The sequence below is a fragment of the Motacilla alba genome, chromosome 9 (assembly GCF_015832195.1).
Source record: "Motacilla alba alba isolate MOTALB_02 chromosome 9, Motacilla_alba_V1.0_pri, whole genome shotgun sequence".
NCBI classification, from domain to species: domain Eukaryota; kingdom Metazoa; phylum Chordata; class Aves; order Passeriformes; family Motacillidae; genus Motacilla; species Motacilla alba.
Window position 1 is genome coordinate 11,366,940 of NC_052024.1, and position 27,252 is coordinate 11,394,191.

Genomic DNA, 27,252 nt, shown 5'->3' on the forward strand with positions numbered 1-27,252 from the left:
TAACCTCACTAAACTCCCCTCTAGCCCAAAATACTTATGGAAATAAAAAAATATCCCCAGTCTTGCAGAGCTCAGTAACCTCAACTACTGCCCGCTGAAGCGTTCAATATGTGTCTCCTGACTTTTAGAATAATGTTTGGGCAGGTATAACAGTGACACAACTGAATCCCTGACTGGACAGATGTCAGGATGCATCTCACCCAGGTAAACTGTGTAAAGGAAAGTTGAAGGATTCTTGCTAGTGCTGCATTTGAGCAACAGTGTTATTAATTCAGCCCAAGCCATCCTTCTTTAGAAGGCACAAAGAGGGACTGCTGTAACAGTACAGTTAAGAGTGAAGAAAAAAAAATTCATGTGATGGTGGAATCTTTATATCACAGACATTTGAATGGAAAATGTCTACTTTCACAGAAATTTATGATGGAAAATCTAATCTCATGATCAACAAAAATATCTGTATTGGTATTTTATATTGTTACTCCTTTCTTTCTCTCTTTAAAAAATTTTTACGTATATATATGTATATGTCTATGTACAGAGACAAAAAAATGCTCTGGTTTTCAAGTAAAAAGCATCTAAGATTCAGATTTTAAAAGAGAGTATTTAGAAAGTATATGTTAATTACATTGTATTATATTAATTATATTTATTATGTTGTATTATTATAGTCTCAGCATTTAGTGATCATATGTGGACAGAATTTGAATATTCATTTGTAGAATGATGGGAAATGGCAAAGGAAAGGATTCTTGACTGCCTGTGAGAATCAAGTATGATGACTTATTCCTCACACTTAAATTTAAATGTCAGAAGAGACTTCGTCCAAACTGTTAGTCACTGCAGTTAAACACAGATACACAAAAGAAATACTTTGATTATATGAGGGTTTTTAATTAGAACTTGAATTTTGAGCACTGATTTGCATGAAGTGATCTGACATGGTTACTGTAAATCCAGCATTCATGTGCTCACAGATGTACTGGAATTAATCAAGCCAAACTAACCACCTGTGGCTCCCACTGAAATAAGGAGAAGTCCTGTCTTCCCAGGCAGAGAAGGTTGTGCAAACTGAGCAGCTAATAAAAACACCAACATCCTTCCTCTTAAAACAGGGATCATCCTGGAATGATTTTTCCTAACACCATTATTATCAGTTATTTTCGTCTCCTAACTTCACTTGCTCAAAATAACAATTACTCTACTTTTTCTGATCCAAACCCCAATTTATCTCAGCTTTATTCAAGCAAAATTCTCACTGCAGCCACAAAGATAGATCAAATTTGGCCTACGCTTTCTGTAAATACATTTGTTATTTGAGTTGCACACTCAGAGAGCTTTAAATTCCAGAAAAATCAGGCTTTGCCAAATGTAGTAGACAGGCTGGAAAAATATGAGTAAGTGACTGCAAACATGCTGCATTCTGAATATCGAAAATGTGGTTTTGGCATTGCAATTCGAGAGAACCCAAGTGAAACCAAATAAAAAATCACAGATAAGACCAACTTAATGATGTCAGTGCTCCATGCATAAGCATCTTGGCCCTGGCTGCCACTGAGAATGCTGAGCAAAGAAGTCAAAAGGATTTCAAGAGGGGGAAAAATGCAAATGGTTCTACACCCTTTGCCACTCAATATGTTGCTGTGATAGGTTGTTATCACAGTGTCAAGATTTTTCCAAATACTTAAGCACTCTTCCATTATCAAAATAAAAAAATATCTGTGACAGACATCAATTCTGGAAAATGCACCCCAGCACAGTTTATTAAAAATAGAACCTAAGGGAAGAGAACACTCCTCCTTGCAGAAGTTAACATTAGGTCCTTCTCCCTGCTTCTTCCTAAGATGTAAAAAGTGAAATAAGGCAAGTGGGGGCAGATGTTCATTTAATACTTCAGCAGCCCAGTTTCCATGCACTCACTGGGTAGCACCAGCTCAGTGGTGCTTCAGCTTACCATGGTCATAATGCACAGCTAATAGTGAGGTACCGGTGGAAAAATACAGCAACGCTATGCAGCAGTCCCACAGAACTTTCTGCACAAGTGTGTGCAGAAAACCCTGGAGTCCTGGGGATATCAAATAGAGCACAAATCAGAATGGGACTTCACAAGAGCAGCTATGACTGCAAAGCACATTGTGTTCATGGAAGCACAATGAGCAAACCAAGAGAAGCCATTAAGTCTTTTGTTGGCACCTGGAGGTGACATGTGGAATAGAGTGTTTCAGTTTGGACTGCAGTACAGGGAAGACAGACATGGGACAGAACCACCAAGGTAATTCAAAGGGCTGTGGCACATCAGAAGAGACAGAAGCTGAGCTTCCTCATGTAGGCAGGAGTGGAGCTAAGTGCTGTCTTCAGGTGGGTACAGATAACATGAAGCCCCCTTCTGAAGGCTGCATATGGAAAGGATGGTGTTGTGATGCACTGAATGGCTGTTTGGATGTTCTGCACTGGGTGTTATGGTGCATGAAACGGTTCCCCTTTTCCCTCAGGTGGTCTGTTCCCCTTGTATCCCTCGGATAAGGTGATCTGTCCCTTGTAGTCCCTCCCTTCGCCCCTCCTCACTGGTATCCCATTGGCTGCGGCCCTCCGTCCCCGCCTCCCATTCCGCGGGTATAAATGTCCCTTGGGTTTGGAATTCGGTCTCTTTTTTCACCTGCACAGTCTCCGGTGCAGATGTCCCTTTCCAGCTAATAAAACAGGACATCAGAACCACGTGGAGAAAGAGCACTTCTCGTCCTTTGCTTCGTCCATGTAGGATCCGTGCTGGCTTAAATCCCAAACTAGCCGGGGGGATTTTACAGCCTGAAACCCCCGGATCCTTCAGGATGGGAGGCAAAACTTACAAGGTGAAGCAAGGGAAATTGCAACTGGATAAACAGAAACGCACTTTGTAGTGAGGGTGGTTAAGGCTGGAACAGATATCTCAGAGTTCTGGATGACTGCAGATATCCAGACATTGCTTCCAACTGAAGTTATTCTCTGAGTCCATGAAACTCAAGAAGTCTCCTACAGCATAAGACTGCCTGCCCTGCATCAGGCTGAGCCTCAGAGAGACTTGGCCTGTATGGTTTTTCTCAGGAGGAAAGAGCTCTAGTGATTGTTCCACACTACTCTTCAGAAGATAGGAAGCTGGAACCACTGACAGAGAAAAGATCTGTTGGAAGACTGGATCTTCTATGATCTTATGTCATGCAGACCTGGAGACAGCAGACTCTGTTCACCATGAAGAGCACCACTTCAGCAACTCTGCAGTTAAAATAGGGCTTGGAGAGGGGGAGTTTCCCCTTTCCCTCTTGGGATCTCTCTGCGTGGATCCTTGCTAGTCAGATTTAGTGTGAAGGGCATAATTTGTGCACTTTGCTGGGAAAGCTTTATATCTTTCCTGTGTGTTAAGTGGCTGAGGACAGTCTTACAGCCAATATGGGCAGGCATTCCTTAGAGCAGTACTTAGCTGAAAGCAAGTACATTTTGGCACAATCTTCACTAAAAAAATCAATCTGTCTTACTCCTCCTTCCCCCACCCTCAGTGGGAATATCTGATTATAGCCTTTTCACTCAAATTCCACACAGCTCCTCTTTCTTGAGGCCTTTCACACAAAAGCAAAGACTCACAAAGAGCGGACAGGCACCATTGTATCCGTGTGTTCCATGGCAACGTTTTAGCACTCTAAGAGTGTGCAGCAAATCCAAATGATGTTTCTGTTCTTTATTAATGATATTTCCCAGCTGTTTCTGGTTGACAAAGAGAGGTCTGGTCCTTCTTTGTTACAGGCTGTGCCCTGCCACTTCAGGGAGCCCCAGAGGGGTTCACACAGAGCTCTGTAATTCCGGCAGCAGGAGCACAGCCCCGGTGAGAGGCTGCAGACAACAGAGCTCAAGCCTGGGGATATCGAGGTACTGCCTATGTGTGTGCTGTGCTCGTATTATGAGAAGAAAGTATGTGTCTAATCATACCTGTGCACAAAATATTTGTCTACAGCAATGAAACCTAGAAGTACCTCAGGGTTCTCTCCTTATTTTTTGTAACAGCAACTAGTTCTTCACCCTTTCTCTCTTAGGACATAATTTTTTCTTTTAGGGCTTACTTTTCATTTCCTTCAGTAAAGTTTTCATGTCATCTTTCTTCTTCATGCAGTCATTATCTCCTCTTTATCCTGAGATGCACATTATGCAAACATCTTCACATTCACACAAGCCCTGCTCTGAATATATTACTGCCTTCTCTGCACTGTTCCAGTGGGGGCTCTGGGTTTGTACAAGAACACAGTGCAGAGCCCAGTGCTTACCACTCTCTACCCTAAGGTTTCCTTTGGATCTTTATCCCTGACTTTGGGCTTGAATTTTGAATTGCTAGCAGGAATTGTTCCTAGCAGGAGCTTTTTGTAGTAGATTCTACCTGCATTTATTCTGTTTTAGATGAAATATCATCAACACAGGAATGAAAGTATTGGGAATAAAGGCTAAATTCAATATATTATGTTTATTTTAACAAACTTATCAAAGCTGCTCTGGCATTTTCCATTCACAAGGGGCAATGTCAGAGTCATAAACCAAACACATATTTAAAGGCATTACTGGGCTGGAGAACCCTAATGCTTTCCTGCAGTCTCACAGATCCACTGGCTTTGGTTTATGTTCAAAAGCTGAGACAAGAGAGTGGAAGCACAGGAAGAGTCCTACTGAGATCCAGAACCTCTGTTACCTCAGAAAAGTGCTACCATTTGGCTCAAACTGTTGTTTGGATGTAGATTTTTTTACTGAATTTATAATTTCAATATTAGGGGTGTTCCCTGCCATAGATGGGTAGGAAAAGAAACAAGAGCAAGAGTCATAGGTATGTTAATGCAAATAAAGACGGGGGGAAAGTATGAGTGATGTAGCTGTCCAAGCTGTGAACTTCAAGAAGTGATGAGGTGCCATTTCTCAAGGAAAGCAATATTTCAGAAAGAAAAGTGAGATTAAGCTTTTCCTCCCCAATAAATGGGACACATAGCACAGTGCCTCCTGTAGTTACAGATTCAGGTCTGAAACTGAAGGCATCCTTATTCCTGAGCCCAAAGATGTTCAGTGGTATTTTTTGGGTTTTTTTTTTTTTTTTTTACACTGAGGGGAGACAGCCACACTGAGAGTTTACATTCCTCTGTATTTCAGCAAGGAAAATGATCATACTTTGATTGCAGAGTCTAAATTTTCCTGGCACTTGGAGCAACCATTGCTTACAGGGCTTTTAATACGACAATGCCTCTGGTGCATTATGCTTACTAAGCTTGATGATTAGAAATCTAGGATATTAAGATAGATATGATGACATACCCATAAAAGAATGATTTTAAAATCATTGAACTCAAAGTTATAGGTCATTCATGTATTTTACTATTATTAAAAGGACATTAAAGGAGAAAATTCCATCACATAATAATGCCAGTAAGGGCTTTATACTTTGATGCAGTGCATACATCTTTACTATAAAGAAAGGGAAAGACAGACATTAAAAAAATACGCTGCTTCTATAATTTGACACTGCTGAGAATAGGTACAGAACCTTGATCAGTTTTAAATGCAAGCACCCTCACAATACCTGAAGTTTTCCCACATACCTTTCCATATCATGCAGAGATTAAATGATATATTTCAGAGTTCTACAGCCCAGGCCCTCAATTAAGGCCTGCAAATTATATTGTGCTTCCTAGTCTAAAGCCTGAACACTAGAGAGTTTTGTGACTTTTTGCCAATTTAACTCTGCACAATACTAGCAAGATCAAGGCCTCTCAGCAAAACTCACTCGCATGCAGCACTGCTCCATCCCCTCCCAGACCATCCAGACTGAGGCAGCTCAGCTGTGTCTGTGCCAGTGCCCAGCACAGAAATGCCAGGGGATGTCAGTGATGCTCAGGCTAAACTGGGAGCAGTGCACTGCTCCTTGCAGTAAGGCTCTGGGCAGGCACAAAGACTCTCTCACTCCGCTCATTCGTTTGCACCTGCAGCAGGAATTTTCCCAGAATGTGAGAGCTGAAGTGTCTGTGTGATGTTCATAAATATTATTAAAACCTTGAAATTTTAAGGTCCTAAAGGATTGTGAAATGTTTTGTTTCATTTTGATTGAGCTAATCACACAGACAAACAGAATTTCCTCACCATGTCAGCCTGGAAATATATGATCCCTTTCTGAATAGCAAATATTTTCTTCAGTTTGGCAAATTTTGACACAGAAAAGAAACCTTTCCCTAAGCAGGTCTGGAAATAAACCAGAATATTTACCTCTCCGCTTTTTTTCCTTCCTCTTTTTCTGTAGAAGCTGTTTAGTCACTCCCAGGCTCAATTCACACATAGTTCCAGACTGAGATTTTCATGTGATCTTCAACTACAAATTTCACTTAGCCTTTGAGATGACTCCAGTTACTTTACATACATGCCACAAGGTATCTATTCATATGGCCTCTGAGATTTAAAGCCCTTCCTTTACTGTTAGAGATCTGCTCTTTTCTAGAAGAAATTCCAGTTAGAAGCATGGAATTTCAATTGAGAACTGTCCTGTTTCTCAGGACATATGGTTAAAGCCATGGAGTGTTCATGCTTACACCAGTCATAGGCCAAAAATGAAGGACACAATTTTCTCAATGCCTGGGACAATTCTTGGCTATCCATGGGTTTTGCCTTTTCCATCTCAGCACTCCTTGAGAAGGAATTACTTCATCTGCTACACCAGTTGCTAAGTATATGGACCATGCAGGCTCTGTAATGCTTTTTAAAGTTTAGTTTTTCATTGAAAGAAATACCAAGCATGTGATAATAGCAGAAGGCTCACTTACCCTATGACAATGCAGGAGATGGCAGTTCCCAAAAAGGCGTAGGTTAAAATTGATCCTAAGTTACGGAAAAAATGTCTCTGGGGAGGAAAGTTTGAAGGAAAGTCCTTTGTTATATAATAAATTAAAAAAGCATTCAGAACAAGTAGAAGCACATCTAGAAGTGTCATTTGTTACAACACATTTCTCATACAGAAGATGGAGCAATGTTGGCTACCTCAGTTATTTTGGAAATTACAACTTAAAGCCGTTTAATTTTTTCCCCTGGTGGAATGCCATCAAAATTCCCTCTTTTTTTAAGTGTCTGGCCAAATGTTTCAGGATCATGGCAGATTGGAAATACCTGATGCAAATGGTATCATGACCCCATCCCTTGAACAAAGTCCTGATCAGGCAGGGTATGAAACACAGGCTGTTCCTGCCTGCAGTTCACAGCACTCAAAGTGGTCTCTTCTGAAAACAGGGAGACCTAAGTGCTGTAAACTGCACAAACTGCACCATCAGATCTTTGCACAGGGACAGAAGGAGAGCAGAATGGGGGCCATGAATCATTCATTTTAATCCATTACTGCCAAGTCCTTCCCAGGCAATGAAATTTTTAGCTGACTGTCCTCTGTCACTGGCCTGTTGGGTCTAGAGAGCAGCAGCCACACTCAGACCCTTCTGTCACAAAAAGGAAAGACACATACCTTCTTCAAACTATATCCAGCATGAAATATAATGGGTGGCAGCAAAATGTTGAAGAAGATGGAAGGATCAAAGGTCATCTGCTAGGAAGGACAAAAGAGAGGGTTAGGACAAATAAAGTAGCATTTAATTTTGATATGATAGTTTTTTTAATTGTATCTTCTTATGAGGACTGATCTCAGCCTCACCTCCACTGTTTGTAGGATTATTCTGAGTTTTTGCAAGTATGAATGTGTAGTTCCTTACAGCTTATAGATGCAGAATACTACTTGAAAAGTATTCCTTCAAGAAGGAAACCAGTCATGTGCTACATTACAGGGAACACATAAAAGTTACCTGTGACAGCAACTGCCCTACCACACATCCAACTTGACAGTCCCATGACATAGCTCCTGGTTCAGACATGATCTCTTGGTCACTTTCAGGAAAGACACATCAGCAGTGTTGTGCCTCAATTCCCCATGTACAGAAGGGTGATAAAGGGCCTACATCACCAAAACCAATGTAACATTTCCTTTGAAGAAAATTATTTATAAAATAGCCATTAAAAGTTTTAAAGTAATGCTAGAATGAGGAAATGCACTGATCATATTGGCCTTCAACTTCTGGCACAGAGAAAGACCAAGGACATTGCTCAGCCATTGCAATTCAATAGAATAGAACAGAATTCTCTTTAAAATTACAGCATTTCTGAAAAAAAAACTTTAAAAAGTGCTTGTACTGTCAGTGTTCTGTCAGTGGGCTATACTATACCAATAGTTTTAAGAGACAGGAGGTAATTAGTGCAAAGGCTTGCAGCTCCTTTGTTCAGATGAAGTGATATTTTAAGGTACAGTATTATAGATTATTTTCCTTCAAAGGAGTAAGACCTGCCTACAAAATTACTTCTGCCTTCTTACTAACAGACAGCTTGATTCAATAAACAGGAAGTGAGAGCTGAGAGTTTTTTCCATCCTGTTCACTTTGAATTATAAACCTAAAAAAAAAAAAATCTAGCTAAATAACCTGCCAGCAACATTAGCTATGCTGACACCATCACTGAAAACCTGATGAAAAAAGGATTTTCTTCATTTATGAACTAGCATTCTTAAATGTTAATTTTGGAATTAATTCAGCAGATATGTTAAAATATCTTTTTATTTTATCTTGTTAAAATTTCTGTGGGCATCAGAAATCCTGACTGCATGTTTTATTACTCAAAATCATGTTCTGAAGAATACATGTTTGTAAGTCATGGCACAATCTATTCTCTCTGATAAAAGGCACTAAGTAAACACTTTTAGTGCAGTCAAAAGGGAATTACAGTTGTACAAAACCCAGAGCATGGTGTGATCATGCTTTCTGTTTTTTACATTAGTGCTTTTGCCAGTCAGGAAGGCTGCCAGGCATTGTTATTGTCTCCTAAGTACAGCTGAATTCATCCCCCTTTCCTTTTTTATTTATTTTCTTTTCAAGAGGGCATCTGCCAGGTAGTTTTAAAGGAAAAACAAGTGAAAATCCAGGCAGATTGAGGTCTCTGCAGTAATTTAGAGGAACTACAATTCCCAGTTGAGACCTTCAAGAGCCTTCCAGCAAAGTGAGACTATAGAAGCAAGACTGGGCAGTTCCCTGTAAGGGCAAGAGAAATTTCTGTGCAAGTCATTGCTCCTCCTCTCTCCTAAGACAGCTCCAGAGCCAGGTCTGATGAAGAGGATTAAATGTAATGGATTAGTACACGTGCCCTGGAAATGAAACACACACTTTGGCTAAGACAAAGCTGCAACTGCAACCAACTAGCAGGAAAAAGAATGAAGATTCAGCAAAACCTGATTAGTCTGACTGCCACAGTATTTTCCTGTCTCCACCCACCACAACTCTAATGGTCCTTGACAGTCTGGTTCTTTCTGAGAACGGCAAGTCTGGCAGTAACAGCAGACAGGCACACAATGGTGCTGCATCAGCAAGAAATTTGAGCAGATGGTTAAATGCTAATTCTGCTGAGCTCCCCAGTGTACATTCTAAGCATATCTTAAAAGTTTTCCTAATGATAACTGTCTAATACACAGGATCATGCATTACTGTGCTAGACAAACAATAATACTTGGAAAAAAGCAAAATAATACATTGCACTATTGTAAAAAGCCATTGGTAGGGGCTTAGGAGCTTCATGTGAATATACAATGTTTTTGAGCACAAAATCCAGGTTTTAGAAAGTGCTTTTGCACTCCAGTGTTCTTCAAATGGCTGCCATTTAAAAAAAAAGTGAACATTATGAGAAGCAAATAATATGTGGCCAGGGAAAGACTATACTAAAACAGTAAAATATTTTTTTATATACTGGAAAAAAGAAAAGGCCACGACATTGTGAAAGACTGTAAACTTTCTCCTACACTTCCCTTTTTGCATCCAGCCTGAATTGCCCCAGTGCTGTCTCCCTACTGAGGACTACTGCAGGAGTGGAAGAATGTAAGAGAATGCTGTGATGAATTTAAGTGTACATTAAGTACACGTTTACAAGTTTGTGTTTTGAAAAATGTTTAGAGTTTGCAGTTTCCTGTGCTATTGACAGGAGGTAACCTCCCCTTGCATTATCCTGCCAGAGCAAGTCATTTTGAAGACAGAGGAAAAATAAAGACCTCAGTGGTGTTTATAAAGGTTTAGTGGCAATGAATCCCAGTTAACAGCTGTGTCTGCAATGAACTCAGTGTCTGCAGGAGCTGGGACTGTCATGTGAAACAGCTCAGGCAACCATTCTGTGAGTGCACAGTCAGCTTGGAGCTAAATGATGGTCAGGGTTCTACCACACTTCCTTTCCTTTACTGTTCTTCTTCCCCACCCTAAATTCAGAACAGACTCTCTCTCTGTTCATTTTAACTGGAAGCTTGTTTTCCTCTCTCAAGCATGAAAATAAAATAAATATCTTCCAGAGTTTAGAGCAAAAATAAGATAGGTTTTACCTTTTGAAGCATTGTGTTGCCCTGGTGACCATTGACATTGTGCTGGCTGATCTCTCTTTTGTATTGATATTCGTAGACCTGATTAGTTATATTAATAAGCAGAGTGGTTGGCCCAGATTTCAGTTTTTCACATTCATAAACAGTCCCACTTTCAACATCTGGTGATTTTGTCACATATCGTATAATTAATCCCATTACAAGGCCTGCAGAGTAAAGAAAAAAAGAAAAATGAAAGATATTCAAGTACTTTTAAGTATTTGATGCCACACATTTAGAGAAAAATTAGCTCTCCCAAAACTAAAATACCTTCTCAGTGTTTCTAAATTTACACTTCATGGATGACCACAAAATATTATTCCAAAATGATAATTTCATTAGAATGCAGATGTTGGTTTGACATATGCACAGTCATACTCCTATTCTTGTGATCCAGTTGCTGGCATAGTAATTAACTGAGTTTCTCATCCACTGCATTTTCAAGAGTTATTTAGAGCAGGGAGATGTCTGCACAGCTCATGTGCTGAACTGAGCATATAAACATCAGCTGTGCTGTTGGGTATTTTACACACTTCATTTGTGGGGACAAAACTCTGACACATCCTTAGGCACATTCTGCTTTCTGTAGATGACTGAATTTTTGAGACTGCATAAACATAGAAAAATAAAGTCAGGAAGATGGAAAGGAATAATAAGACTATCTACAATTTAGGGCTCTTATAGATATTTTGCTTCCATTTACATTTAACAGAAAGGAAAATGTACTTCCGCAGCCATCCTCTGGACAGTATGGCTCTTTCTGTTGGCTCTACTGGGAGGCTGCATGTTCACTTTAGGAGAGGAATTATTTAGCTAGAAAACATTACTGAGATTATTTCCACCCTCAGAGACTTCAATTTGGTTTCAAATTTAATTTCCATACTTCTTTTATGTCATGTATGCTTTCAGTCCCATGTATAGAACGGACAGCTTTACAGTTACTAATTATTAACACAATCATAAAGTGCTAAGAATGCTCAGATGAAATATTGATGGAAGATACCTAAACATCTAGATAGATATACTTACTATTAAAAGACAAGAAAGAAATAAATTACATGAAATATCAGAGAAACATCTGCCGAATGTGATGTTACAGTTTTAGTTTGATTCCATAATCAGAAGGGGATACAAGTGATCACAAGGACCTTGAGAATCCTTGTTATTGTCACATCTTCTCCTAACAGAGCAGCTTCCTGGCATACCTGTAAGTCCAATTTGTAGCTTCTTGGAGTGATGCTGAGTAACAGCTGTAATGTCTGTTTTAGTGTGTGCAGGCATTTGTGCTTGTTTAGAATCTATTGTTTAGTGTGCTTGCTTTCTGTAAATGATAGAGGATTGCAATAAGCTGTAGAAAATCCCAAGACCTCTCTCTTAAGTTACACAGCATTCATGCAATAAATCAGACAATTACAAGTCTAGCTGTAGTAAAAGGCAGAATTCCTCAAAATGTTAGGGGAAGGTATATATATGTAAAGGGAAGCAAGCACTGCTTGTGCCACTATGAAATATGACTTCCACAGTGCTCAGCCCAGATGTCCAAACTCATGAGTCAGAAACCAGGAAACCATTCATTAGTTAAAACTGTCAGGGTTTTCAGCTTATTTTTATTAGATTTCTTCCAGAAGAATCACATAATTAATTTTTAAATTCAATTTCAAATGCATTAAAAATTCAACTTAATTTGATAGCCTTGATGTTTTTAATTCTCTGGAGCAGAAAACGTACAGGTTTTCCTTTAACATTTTTGTCCTCATGACTCAATGCTTTAAACTACTACTTCTATTACCAGGTATTACTTAACCTGCTCAGGTAACAGAAATATTTTGTAGACATTCACCAAGGCCTGTGCAAGGACACTGGCAGAAAAAGACTATTCAAAAAGTGTTTTAAGTACATTTATTTAAATGCAGCATTGAAACAGAAAAGGCTGTCACTAACGTTACAGATTTCTTTTAAAAAGTCTCAACTGTTCTTTGAAGTGGGATCTTGCAGCAAAAATCTCACTCTAACTACAGCTCAGCCATGTTTCAACTGAAGGCAATGCAGCTTCTCCAGGTTCTTCAGTGGAAGCAGGATAAAATATTAATTACAGATATGACCATTGGTGGGATTTATAAGTCACTGTGTCAAACTCTTGAGCTAAACAGGACTGCTCTTTCCCCAGGATGTCATCTAGTCAGCTGTTAAATGCTTTCTGTAGTAATAACACTCAGGGAGGCAGTTTTAGTCATTACTTGATTTTTCCAAACATTTAAGGTTTTCTTTCAAATTTCTTTGTCTTAAGAATGTTCTTCTCTTCACCTCACCATTGCAAAATTTCAGCTTCTGCCTTAATTGTGATTTTCCTATGTCTCTTCTGAGTCCCAACAACCTTTCTTCATTGTGAATGTTGTAATCAGGAAGACAATGAAAATGAAATACTCTGTTTTATGGAGGTTCAGAGATTTCTCTTTCTGGCACCTGTTCCATCCATTTCTGCCTGTGAGAAGTAGGGATACTCAGAACACACCATCAGAAGGCAAATAGAATTATTTCACACAAGAGGCATACTGGATTTAGAAGGTGTAAGAATGAGAGTGTTCATCATTAGACACCTCCACCAAAGCTGAATCCAGAACTGATTGTGCCTCACTTCCAAACTGAATGGGATCCTCAGAAGGGGCTGCAGAGGGTTTCTGTGAGTCAGCTTTCCCTCTGCACACCTGTCAAAACCTGTCCCCTCCAAACCTGGTGAAACACCTCTAACCACTGCAACCCAAAGCCATTTCATGTGAGCACCACAATGGCTCTTCTATCATTTGGCCTTTTCATGTTTTCCTTCCAGTCTCATCAACTAATGCCATGGAGCACAGCATTGAAGGCTGGTACATCTGCAACCAGCTTCACCTAGAGGGTACCACCCACTCCCTAGGGGTGACAGTTACTCAAGCTGAGAACAATTTCCATTTAAATTTGGTAGTTAACCTCCCATATAAAAGGCACAGCTTGATTTGCTGCTGGTTTGGGTTTTTTGTTGTTGTTGGTCAGTTCTGGCTGCCTACTTGCTAGAGTATTTTAGTCTCTTCCTCAGAGCTGTGGTGGTACCTCTATGTGAACCTGATGCCTGAGTTCTGGGGAGAATGAGAATGTGGATTCTTGCACTTAGTTTGTTTGTCACTGCATAGCTCTGGGTTATTGCTGCACTAATGTGGAGGGCCCTGACTTTCATCTTACATGGGGGATTTGGTACCCAATGGTTTATGGCTGAGGCATTTAAAGCTATCTGGCCTGGCAGGAGGTAGCTACAAGTTCTTTGGTGTTCTCTTGGCTCTTTCTGTCTTCTCCAGCACCAAGAGGCCACATCCTGGGGCTGGTGTTATGAGAGGGCTCACCTACTCTGACCCCAGGCAAGTGGCTTTGTTTTCATCAGTGCTGGTGTAGATCATCTCCCACACTATTCCTGAGTGTGCTCTTGTATAGGAAACACTCTCACACCCACCTGTCTCCCTGGTGTACAGAAATCAGGAATTAAGTTGAGTTTACTATTAGTGGTCTGTTTATCAAACCCAACTACAATGTGAAGAGAAACTTGCTTTGTGAGATTCAGGAAAAACAAGGAATGAATGAATGAAGGTAAGTCTGTATTCTTTCTTGTTGTTTGTGAGTGATTTTTCAGTTTGGTCTCAAAACAAACAAGACAATTTGAGTCTTTAAATACTTTCAAGCTAAATGCCTTGCTATATATATATATATATATATATATACACACACATACATATACACGCTTTGTGAAATAATGTTGAACTAATTCTGCATTATTCAAAATGCTTTTTGGTTTATTTTACTTTGTACAAAGGGTTTAAAATTAAATATAGCCATAGTTATTGTTGATGCACTGCTTTGGAAAAAAGAAATTAATACACCTCAGTTATTTAAGCTTCTAAATAGATAGTATGGTTGGGGTTTTTTTCTAGCTGGAACTATTCAACCTAAAACTGAATTCTGCTACTGAGCCTATTAAAAAGAAAAAAAAAAAGCCACCCCCCCCCCCCCCCCCCCCTTTCATTTGTTCTCTGCTTTAAATAGCACTTTCTATCTGTTTGTGGCTGTTCAGCATTTTGCAGTAACTGTAAAACTTCCTGCTTTTGTCTTTTTATGTTTGTTTTTTTCCCCTGGTGTTCCTCACACTTTGCCTTCCCTGTCTTCTCTGCTGCCACTCCTCTGAGGGCACAGTCGAGGAATATGGGCCCACCTGTCATCCTGTGGGACACACTCTGCAGTAAGTGCCCATATCCTATCACTTGAAGCCAGTTTATCAGTTCATTGTATTGCTATTCACATAATAATAATATCTAATAAATAGCTCATTGGGCTGGAGCAAAGCAAACTGTGAGGACTAGGACCTCTTTTTGTGCAGAAAAGGTAGACATTAGAATTATTTGGAAAGGGATGTGAAATTAAGTGAGGGCGAGACTTGCCCCACTGTCAGCGCTTGGTGTCATGAAGATTTTCTCCCAAAGTTGCTACCTGTTGATCTGACAACCTCTCTCATGACCTCTGAAATTTCACTTTCTTTTCAATATTGCCATTCCATGGTGTTAAATATAACTGCACCCATATCCAAAATTCTGAAGGATAAGAAAAGGGCATTGTTAGCTTTTTAGATCCTACAGATAGGCTTTTTTCTCTGTTTGAAGACTGCCATAAATAATGCAAGACTAAAGAGATTGTAAATAAACTATCATGAGGAATGTTTTAATAATTCAAAAGCTCTGTCCTGCTGGAGCATTCATCTCTTAACCAATCCAAAGAATATGAGCAGGTTATCCTCATGATGTGCAGAGTATGTTCTGGGCAGGCAGCAAAACAGAAGCAATTGATTAATAAACCTCCAATTCCATACTTATTTATTTTTGCTTTGTTGTATCCTCCCATATTTCATTTCTGTTTTGGCTCTTGTCTAAGTTTTCAGAAAATGCCATCAGCTGCACATGGCAAGCAGCACAATAGTGAGAAGGAAGCTACTGCAGCAGAGGCACCCATCTTAACAAAACCAGTTTTGGGTAATGCACTGCTAGAGGATGTGGTGTGCACAGAATGTGTCAGAACAGGCTGGCACTCAGGTAACGACTGAGCTGCTGATTTCTATCTTCCATTTTGACAGTTTGCTCCCCTGTATGTATCTTATGGCCGCAGACATGGCTGTAGAGTCTCTCACTGAAACAGCACTAAGAGAGTGCCAAGAGAAGTCATTACACGTGTGTGCCATTAAACCAGAGAGAACTTGGGGGGCAACATGGAAAGTTCTGTGTGAGAGCAAAATGCAGCATGGCAAAAGTTCATCAAAGATTAGAACTAGGCAGGCAAGCTAAAGTTACCCTACAATGACAGCATTGAGAGCAAACTTGAGACACATTCTTCAGTGTGCTTTTCAAAAGCACAGAGCAAAGCCAAAAGAAAGCTCTCAAGATCATTTAAACTTTATTAGACTACACGGCTGTATCCACAAGGCTCCTTAGACTAACGGCTTTGAATGTTGGACAAACCCAGGCAGGCTGTTTACAAAACAGTGAACTCCCCAGCTCTCTGCTGCCTGAGCACAAGGAGCAGAATGCACATGCTGGGGATAACCAGCTCATCACAGCTGCTCCCCTGCCAAAGCAGCCTCTGGCTACTTCAGGAGGGATGCTGTCACATCATTATTTTACCCCACATTTATGGAGCTGATGACATTTAATTCAGCACATTTCTGAGCTTTGTCAGCACTTGATCTCAAGTGCCTCATCATAAATATGCAACTAGTCCAGTGTTATGCTGGCACTTGAATTTATACTCACCATAAAGCATAGCTCCTCCAGTTTCATGCAGAAAGCGGAATCGATGGTTTTTAAACAACCAAATTGTTAATATTGTAAGAATGAGTAGAAAGTTAAAGATTAGCAGCTCCACAGCTCCCTGATGATAAAAGTGATCTTCATCTTCCACTGACACATACTTCTTCAACTTCTCCATTTCATTCCTTTTATAGAAAGTTTGTGAAAAATAAAAGAAAGAAAAGAGGAAGGAAAGTGTTGTCACCTTTAGTACAAAAACTCCAGACACTACAGAAATTCACAGCAAGCACATCTGTTTCATTTGCAGCCTCATGGTAAAGTGCCCCAGCTCAGAATTCAGCTGGATTCTAGTTACAGCTTCCTGTTTCTCTCTTAAAGCTGCCCTGTCTCATTTTTAATGGTGCGATTGTGTCGCTGGACTGCGCTTGCTCTGGCTGGGGATGCACAAATTGCCTCCAAGGCTCAGACTCTCCATTTCTAAAATTCTGTTGTAAAACTCAGCGTGTGTTCATCATGTTTTCTTCCTGTAGTTTACAGCCCAATCTGAATCCTAGGAGTCCTATATTGTCTTCACAGTTTAAGATGGAAAAAATTATGTTAAAAAAAATGGCATAATAGCCTTTACTACATTTTGGAATTTTAAGAACCTTTCCTCTTTCCCACTTCCCCATGTTTAAATGTAAATGACAGAATAAAGGTGGCACTTTACTGTGGTGCAAAGACAGAAGAAGAAAACAAATCAATGAACAAGGATTTCAAGATTTAGGCACTTGTATTGATCCTGCCAGAAGACAGAGCTCTATAAAAGCAAGGGTCCAATTACCTGGAATTAGAAGTACTTAAAACCCCCCCCGCTATTGAACTGAATAAAATGCAGTGGAATATATTTTTCATCATTTCTGCTGTTTGCATGTTCTGATTTATTACTTTCATTATTCCATTATGCCAGAAAAATAGTAAAAAAACTGTGTATAGCAAATACTCCTGGACTTTTCTGTCTGTGGTCAAGGCTGCAATGTATTTACATACAGAGAATTTGAAACCAGCTCTAATCTTTAGAAAAAAACAGCAATTCTACTGCTCATTATAAAAGATAATGTTCTCATTATTTGATGATAAATTCTCATATTCTCATAACTTTTTTTTTAAACACATTTTGGAGCTAACTAATCTGTAAAAAATCCATTCCAAATCAGGTAGGTGTCAAAGGTGAATAACCCAGGAATACCCAACTGTCCATACTCTCAGTAGTTTTGGGGCTGTAGCTCATATTAGTGTTCCTGGGGAGGCACTGTTTCTTCAATCAATCAGTTCTGTCCTCTGCATAAGCAAATTTTACCCCCTTTACAGGTTTCCCCTTTTTTTCTCTCACTTTGTAAGAAAATTATTTTCCCCCTATTTTTTTAATTCATGCTTTTTCTTTGCTTACCAGATATTTTTTCCATCTTATGAGTGGTTTCACTTTTTTCTCTACATGTTTCACTATTTTCTCTCCTTTGTGTTTCCCTCATTTTCTCTTTCTTTTTGAAAGTTTACCTTATAATTTGCAAACATGATCAGGGTTCTTTAAGTCAAAGCTGTATTTCCTAACTAATTTTCAAGGGACCCTCTGTGAGATGCAAAGCTGGCTGAAACCAGAGGACACCTCCCAAACTAATGAACTGCAACTCAATTTTAAGCAAGGGTAACCATGCTGACTGGTATTTTTTGAGAATTACTCAATACTGCATTTTGAATGAAAAAATAATGTAAGGGAATTGGGTGTAGCAATTTCATATACAACTAATGCAACTGTTTAAAAAAATGTTAGTCACATAGCCAAGGCTTATAACTTTCACAGAGGAGAAAAAAAATAAAAATAAAGGCTTGATATGGTTTTCATAGTCACAATTTGGAAATGACAGTGACCTTAATTTTATGAGCCTGATCATCCATTTCCAATGTGGAAGTATCAAAAGCAAGTAAAAAAAAAATCAATTTAAAATAGTCACATTCAATTTCTTTTGCAATGAAACCCAAAGATTTGTTTATTATGAAAGCCAGTTCTTTTCCACCCTGAGAAATAAGTAATTTGCAGGCTCTTATAATAAAATCAATGTAGAAGCAGCCCAAAACAGTGAAGGAAGGTATTTTTATTCTGAAAATCTCAGTGATTGGATGACTCACTTCAGATTCGGGAGACCAGGCTCAGGTTTTTATATTAATTTACCCGAATTAATATTTTTCACTAAATAAAAAGGAGTTCCTTACTGCTAGAGCAGGTGTGGTATGAAATATTTGAAACACATAAGTGTCAATTTCCAAAGCTGCCTTTTCTCTTTTGCAAAATAGGATAGTGATTCTGCTCTGTCTCACAGGACAATGTGATGCATGTTTGTGAAGCAATCACATGTTACAGCAATTTGCACCAGATCAGAGCTTAAATGAGAACAGAATTTCAGGTTTAGTATCAGGCTTGCAAGTGTTGGACTTAGGGCTTAAATTCTGCCAAAGCTCCTTATATAATTTTGGGAAGGTCTGGTTCTAAACAGCACTCACCATGTTACAGGATTGGGGTTTTAGGTGTTGCTTTCCTCTCAGAGGTGTGAGACAGTTTCAAATCAGCTTTCCAGACCCAGCCACTCATCATAGTTGCAGCTTCTGGAGGAATCCAGAATTGACATCTAAAAACTAGTTTTTCTTTGCATTCTCAACCATTGTATTCATCATTATATATGCTATCTGAAATATGCCAAAGACATGATGATTAAGGCAGAATAACTGTTGCAAGATGTTTGCAAGTGATAATTTTATCCATGCATTGTTGGGGGAATATATTGGCATGAAGTAGTGCAGGACCTTATAAATGCTTTTTGCTTTTAACAATCTGGTGTCATTTGGTACCCATGGGCTACTTAGAGGGATGCCTCAAATGTTCTGAGTTGTACCTGGGGAAGAGCTAATGTGAAAGCTGTGGGTCATAGAAGAGCCTGTATGAGATGTTTCAATCCTGTTAGTTTTGTTACACCCTGTCCTGACTGGTATGCCTGTATTATTGTTCTCTGTATGCCATGTGATTTTATTAGAGGTACAGAGAGCCAGAAACCTCTTGAGCTAAATTAAGCCCAATTACTTCTCCAGTGTTTCTTTAGTGAATTTTTATGTACAGTTTTGTAAAGAATGATGAGTACTGAGTAGATTAGGAGCAGCTCTATTGAGAAAACAGAGCTACCCATGGAAAATACACAGAAAACCAGTATGGACTCAGAAAACCTTATCTGGTTTTCCAATAAGGTCTCACTTGAAAAACTGCTAGCAATGCGACCAGTTAATGTTTTTTTTTGTGCCCAGGTCTCTCCACATTATTTCAGGTAAACTTATTTTTAGGGGTATCCAGGCCATGCAGCAATTTCCCTTCCTATAAATGGAATAACATCTCTCCAAGTTCTGGTTCATTTGCAGATTAAATAGGAAAACAGTCCATTGCAACAGCTGCATCATATTTCCAATATTGATAACAGATGATAAATTAAGAGAGAAGGGAACTGCACAAAATAGGAAGGTACATTTTGGCTTTAAGAACAGGCTACTGGGTGAAAAAGAAAGTTTTTGTGGGGAAGATATTTTCAATATTACTTAACAGGTGAAAGAGACAAAACAAGATTTTGTGGAGGGCAGTATGTCAAGTAATTCTCATAATACAGTGTTCTTACTACAAACAGTATTTGCTTCATCTCCTCCGGCATGTAATTTTAATGAACAAGAGGTAGTAGTCCAATTTTCTATGTCCACCTTATCAACTCGATGGATTTCACAGAATAATAATCCTTAACTTGGCAGATGTAGAAGTCTGCTGCAACAGAAACTATCAAGATGGAATAGAAAGCAAAAGGAGTCTTGTAAATCAGTAGAGGAATTCTCACCTTGGAAGATATAAAGTCAGAATGGAGCATAATGTAAAAATGGTAATAAATTATAATTAGTTCTTATAGTTAGTGTAGTTGTTCTTGGGAATTCCAAGCAAAGATACTGTGCTTTAGCACCACTGGCAATGCTGCCAGCATAGGAAAAATACAGACAAGAGTAAAAGCAAACATTGAAAACAAGTGCACCTGTATATATAATTAAAAGACCAAGCCAAACCAACTCTGAAGCTGAGAAATCAATCACTTTGTGAGTACACAGATAACAAATGTTCTGTCACAGCTCACTTGCCTAAAATCCCCAGACAGACTGGAACAGGATTAGTGGGATCACAAGTGGTTATCCTTCTCTAATCCATTCCAGCCAAGAAGATCTGCCTTGCTGGCTCCTGCTCTGATACACAACTGCCCAGGAGATACTGTGGGCTAAGGCCACTTAAGGCCACTAAGCCCACAGTGGTGGGCTAAGCATCATTTACAAGTGCCAGGCCTCTGCACATTTTAAAATCTCTTCTTCTACTGCTTAGAATAGTCTTCCTGTGAAACCAGTTTATTTTCTGGTTGCTATTGATCTTGTTCTCTCTTTTTTTCTGAGCTCAGATTCTGGTTTTTCTTATTTGATATTTCTGGTATTCAATCTACATGGGTCACAGAGCCTCTAGAGACAGAAATAAATCCACATAATCTATGTATCTTTATATTACAGCTATTACACTTAGCTGAAAAATAGCTTTAAAAATAATTTCTGCTCTCTGAAGTACAGCTTTCTATCCAGAAAGTCTCTTTTGGTTTTCTCCCCCCTCCTTGGATCAGAGCCTGTTTTACTGACTTATTAAAATACTGTACTAATCATGATGAATATACATTGAATTGAGTTACATTTCATCTCCCAAGACTTGTGATCCTTCTGCTCATATGTCACTGTCCAGAGGCATTGTATCAACACAGGAAAATCTTTTCTCCCCTTAGAGCCTGAGTAAATTTGATGCACCCTGTGATGTAACAACCAGCTCATCATGCTGGAATCTGTCTTCAGAGACCAAATTCAGTTTAGACCGACCCAAAAGGCTCATGAGTGCTTTTCTCACTGATAAGACAGAAATGCCAGCATGTCTGAAGAAATAAAAGCTTCAAAAGACAGGAAGCACTTTGGCTCTATGAGTTGTTACAGGAGAGTTAATCTGTTCCAGTTTAGACAGTTTCAGCCAACAGGTTCAGAACTAAATGACTTCTTACAAAATTGTGGAAAACTGATATTACCTGTTTATGCAGTTTAAATTAATCCACACAGTTGAATGTCAGGGTTATGAAGGAAGTATTTCCAAGTATACTTCTGTGGGTTTAATGATTATTTTCAGCTTGAACTGCTGCCATGTGGTATTATTTTTAATAAATTAAAAAACAATCTGGATAATTTTTATCATTACAACTTTTAGTTAAATCTTTCTAAATTAGTTTCTTGGTGGAGGACTACTTTGGGGGGACTGACTCATGTTCAACTCTTAGAATGTGGACTTGTGCATATATGCTGGTTCAAGTTTAGTTTCCTATCAAAGCAGGCAATACATCAGTCTCACAGACAATGGTACGAGCTAGAATTTGTGTGCTAAAAACTAGGGCAGAAAGGTCATGGAGTTCCTCTGTCTTTTCCATATCTTTTGTTAGTAGTTTCTCTGCCCCTCTGAGCCTGGGTGTACACTTGCAGTAGCCACTCTTGCTGCCCTTTTCCTTCTGTCCCTGCCTTAGCTCTGTCAGCGTTTCTCTGTATGCTCAGGCAAGGTCTCTGTATTCCTCCTGGGTTCCCAGTTCCTGCTTCCATTTCCCTACTTCCTTCTCCTGTTTGAGCTCAGCCAGGTGTTCCTTCATCCACACCAGCCTTCTGCCAGGTTTGCTTGACTTTCTGCATGTTGAGAGGTCATTCTGGTTTGAAGCAGCTCTCATGGAGATTAAGCTCTCCTGGGCTGATGATATTAATACCCCACGCTTCCACATCGATGGTGATACCACATCACTGCTTCAACTGTGTTGAGTAAACAGCAGCTACATGAAAAACTGCTGAATTCAGGATGGCCACATCACAGCAGCAAACATCCTGACTGCCATTGCCAACCCCCCCCAACAAAACCAGAAAACTCCCACCAAACTCAATCCCCAAAAGGCTGCCTGAAAAAGTATTTTGGTACAGTGCTTTTTGTTTGTTCAGGTTCGTTGTTTATCAGTGTGTCATTTGGTAACTTCTGTTTCAGATACAAGTTATATTACGTTGCATTGTGTTGTAACAAAACGCCAGTAAGGAATGCAGGAAAAAATACCTGATTTAACTGCCCTGCACTCGACTCCTTTGCATCAGTCGAATCTGAAAGCACATCCCACTAGAGGGCTCTCGTTACACGTGAAATGGAAATAGGACTCGAGCACTACTCGGTCTTGTATCAATTTTCCAGGTTAAAGATAGGTTTTGGTTTATTTAAACAAAGCACTGCAGTGAATCAGTGTACTGGACTGGATCTCACTTGGAATTCATAATTACTTTTGTGACTTTATTTTCAGAGGAAGTGTGCTGATCCCACTGAATTACTTTTAGTTTGTACACATGAACATTTTGAATAATTCCTAATTAAACTAAACATCTTGCCAGTTCTTATTTCCATTAGAGCAGTAGGAATCAGATTAGTCTAAAGTTATTATTTTATAGGTTCTGCCAATATCACTAAACTATTTTTTGTGGGGAGTTATTTTTACATATGCTGGCCCTTCTTATGTGCGGATAACCCTGCTGCCTACCTCAGAGCCTAAAAGCATATTTTACAGAAATAGACCTGTAATTAACACTGCTGTTTTCATCCCTATCAGTATCCAAACAGCAGCTGTTCCTTTTTTCATTTCAACACTGTTTAAAAACTTGTAAATAAGTAATATTACGGATAATTAATCATCATTTCTATATAATTGTACCGTGCTATCTGCAGCCACATTTCAAGAGAACAGATTGTGTTCTTGCATTTTGAAGACAAACAGGGCTATGTTTGTAAAGGAATGTGGGCACAATAAATGCAGGCAGGTGCTTTTGAAAGTCCTGGTGGACTGTAACTGCTATGCAGACAAAGTTTGGCCCAGGACTCTTTTGTAGTAACCAGTTTTTCTTTAAAAGAATTATGTCTGAAACATAACTAATTTAGATCTGGGACTATCTCTTTGGAGTGCCACATTGCTTTCCTTACCCAAAGGAAGGCCCTCTCTCATCTCCAGTTGAGCCCCTGGCCTGTGCTCTCTCTCCCTTTGCTATTCCCTGTGTAGGTTTGGGACAATCATTCCTCTTTACTCCGAGCCATGTTTTACCCTTATGTTGCTCTTGCTTCCAACCTCCTAATTCACAAACCTCTTTTCTCCCAACTGACAGTTTTCAAATATTTTTCTCTTGTTCTCTGGAAACTCTAGTTGCTATAGAGACACCTGATGATTACAGAGACAGTGACTACCTTTGTTAGAACCTCAGTTGCTATAGCAATGACTGTTGGCTGTGGGTTCAATGAAATCTGCTGCATGGTTCATGCCCTTTTACACAGCAATACAGCTTGTAAAAGCTTCTTTTAATTGTTATGCTCAGTAATGAGACTGTGAGCCAAATTCTGTTCTAATTGAAGTCAGTGGGAGTTTTGCCATTAACTTCGACCACAGTTTGATCCTAAACTCCTCTGTCCATAAATAACAAAAGGAATCCACTTTCAGCAGTGTGGCCAAGAGGGTATGGCTTCATTCAGTCAGTAACAGCTGAACCTGGGAACAAAGCTTTGATGTCTGTGACTGTATTTCAGTAAAGTCTGACTTAAATTATAATCTTTTTCTTTTGAATATTATAGAAATTCTGTGACTAAATAGTCAATTCTCAGATCAAACATAGTTCTTGTGAGGACCCATGCGTATTCTTTTAAACAGAAGAATTGTGAAACAAGAAAGTACTATTTAAAGTACTTAGTCTATTTGTTTTTCTTCTAGGATAAATGTTTCCCTTTTGTTGCTTTGTAGGAATAGTGACAAGAAAGTAAACATTTTCAAGGCAGTATCATCACTTCACAGAAGAGGTATCCCTACTGAAATGCTAGCTATAATGCTGTTCTTTCAAAGGATGTTATTTCTTGGCAGTATCCCTGGATTTTTTGACACTATGGGAATGACCTCTGAAGAATGTCTTAAAGTCAACTTTGTCTTTGAGCTATTTCTGTTCTATTTAAGGTATCCTGGAGATACTTTCAAAGTCACAGGAATCCCATTTAAGTGGAAGCTGAGGTTGGAAAGCACTATTTGATGTGTCCATCCACAAATGTTTGTTTCGTTCGGTTACACCCGAATTATCACATATTATGACTGTTGCAGACATTTGTGCTTTTATCTGTCAGCCTCTTCAGGAACTCATTATTTTTCTCCTCTTTCTCCTCTCTCCTTCCCTGTTTCTGTGAAGTTATGGGGAAATTTGCTATGAGTTTGTGTCAGAACAGTTCTTACCCTTGATCCCGTCTGTAAGGGTTAAGTTACAGGCAAGATTTCAAAATGTCTAATTTTCAGCATGCCCAGAATAACAACTCTGACATGCCCACTTCAACAGCTGCTGCAAAATTAAAAACCTAAGAAGTCCTCTTACAGACTTCTACCATGCATATTTTGTGTGACAGTCTGCTCATTTGAAGCAGTCATGACTAGATGAAAGAAAAGTACCTGAAATAAGTCCCATTGATCTCTTTAGGAAGAGCTAGGCCAGAATGAACAGAGTAGAGATTTTCATTTGCTAAGGGAAAAGTAAGAAATGGAGAAATCTTGCCATTACAGCTGGAAAACTGAAGGGACACTTTGTATCAGCAAATATTGTGTATACATTTCTACAAGAGTTGCTCCCTAGGTACTGTCAGATGCCTGCAGAACATCAGGACTCTCTGGTACTCCCATGCTTGTGGCGTGCTCACTGCTCTGTAGCATTTTTTTGTACCCAGACCAAGATACAGAAGGAATACAGACTCACCTATCTCTCCTTTCCCTTCATATAATTCCCTCAAAACCTGGCATTTTTTTCTTGCTGCAGCAGTCATTTTGATTTCTCTCTCTTCTGCTCTCCAAAGATAAGCTGTGCAAGACTCCTACGATGAATAATGAAAAAAATACTTTCTTATGAATTGTGCTCTCCTCTGGTGATCAGTTTCATTTGCTGGTCAAAGACATTTAGGCACTCCTTTGTTTGTACACAAGCCTGCTGGTCAAAGTGGTTGTTCTTACTGTTTATCAATGCCAGGCTTTCTGAGAGTAGAGGCTCATGAATTGTAAACAATGATCTATTGTGAATCCTGTGCAACTATCTTCTTGAATTTCTGACCAAAAAACCAGAATGAAAGAATAATTTAGATTTGAAGGGACTACAGGGGCCATCTTGTCCAAAGTCTGAGCCAGCTAAGATTGGGCTCCAAGATGCTTAGTGTCTTGCTGGGCTTTTTTGTTTTTCTGGGCATTTAATTTGCAGGTATAAGAGAGAGGAAGCAAAAAAGTACTGCATTCAGTAGTGTTAGAATTTTGAGTTGTATATACAAAAAAAAATCATAACGTAGAGATGAAATTCAAAAGTCATACATAAACTCCATCGTACTCAAAGCATCTTATGCTGACTGCAGCATTTTCATTCCTCTGTCAGTTTGGGCATGGAATAACATTAGACCTGCTGCTTTTCTTGCTTAGGCTTTATATGAACATCTTCTACCAGTCCGTTATGGAAGACACAGGAGACTGAAATACTAAAAAATTCTTTGGGATCATTAATTTTTGTGAGATTTTCTGCTTTACTAGAAAAAGCTTTATGAATTGTGTTCTGTGTAATCTGTTCTATTTCTGAGCCATACGAGGAATTTTGTCCTGTCTTCTAACATGCATGCACAACGTACTTTAGATTACTCATAAAGTCTGCTTGGATATCTAGTGAATTCTGCTATGATTTACAGACAAACTGTGTTCAGGTATTTGAAAGAGAGATATTATTTTCTAGTAAAAGTACATTATCTGACATGAGCAACAAACAAACCCAAGGCTGTGTTTGTTGCTGTCAGAGGGCAAACAGATAGTATTCCCTGTTTGAGGCTGTTCTTTCCACCCATGCCCCACATTAAAACTTGCAGCAGTTCTCTGGCCCTGGTAGGGAGAGGAACTGCTGGGGCCCACCATCCCAAGGCACTAAAGGCAGAACTGGTCTTGGAAAAGAGAAGATATTGGAACTTACTGACCTGTTGCCTTTTACTGGATGTGAAGGCAGAACAGTCATAAAGATTGAGCATTCCTCTTGTTGCTTGGATCTTCTTTCCACCTTCTAAATGTATAGAGAAATAGCCTTTAACTGTAGTTCTCCTTTATTTCACAATATTCCTCAAGGGAAAAAAAACCCCAAAACAAAAACCCAGGGTATGTCTGGGGTGTTAAATGGGATATATTACATCATAAAACAGGCTTGCCACATTCCTGTGCGAGCTTAAAGGTTCTCTTTGTCACTCTGGAAGACTCTGCCAGCAAAACACAGGCTATTATGTTTATCTGTTCTCTGGTTTTGAATATGGCCTTTTGTTGAAAGATCCATTTCAACATGGGTGAGCAAATGGTCACTTAATGCCTGTGAAAGAAAGCAATTCCTTGAGTTCCCTTTACATCTTGCATATTGATTTAATTTTAGGGGCTTTAAAAGAAGTAAAACTGAAAATGCAATTTTCTGTCTTTGGCAATTGTTCCTCTATCTAGGAATTATGAATTTAAATATAATATTTTTACTAACAACATTTGGAATGTGGCTATAATAATGTTTTATAACAACAGACATTTTTAATGCATTACAATAGTAGAAAAAAAACAGTATGTTGGTATTCTGATAATACAATGGGTTGCATTTTCCCAGTGAAAGTTCAGATTTCAAAATCTTCTTCTGAATTCTCCGTAGAAAACAATTCCATGGAATTTAATAATAACCCTCTCACATAAGAGCTAGACTTCTCAGGAAAAGTAGTTAGCAAAAATGTTTTAAAATATTATTTAAAGTTACTAAAACATC

General features: G+C 39.0%; 1 protein-coding gene across 7 annotated transcripts in view; it reads right to left on the bottom strand.

The window, feature by feature from the left end:
* The window catches only part of SLC9A9 (solute carrier family 9 member A9), a 193,497-nt gene extending 166,765 nt beyond the window's left edge, over window positions 1-26,732 (bottom strand). For 2 of the 7 annotated variants that reach the window (XM_038145310.1, XM_038145313.1), the window contains exons 1-4: window positions 16,285-16,831; window positions 10,430-10,632; window positions 7,496-7,576; window positions 6,810-6,886 (exon numbers count right to left, since the gene is read on the bottom strand). In XM_038145310.1, coding sequence (XP_038001238.1) covers window positions 6,810-6,886; window positions 7,496-7,576; window positions 10,430-10,632; window positions 16,285-16,459 — 536 coding nt within the window. In that variant the 5' untranslated portion in view covers window positions 16,460-16,831. Of the gene's footprint in view, window positions 1-6,809; window positions 6,887-7,495; window positions 7,577-10,429; window positions 10,633-11,670; window positions 11,787-16,284; window positions 16,838-26,440 lie in introns of those variants that run through there. The other 5 variants (XM_038145309.1, XM_038145311.1, XM_038145312.1 and 2 more) reach the window with 5 other exon arrangements.
* Between the last annotated feature and the right edge of the window lie 520 nt (window positions 26,733-27,252).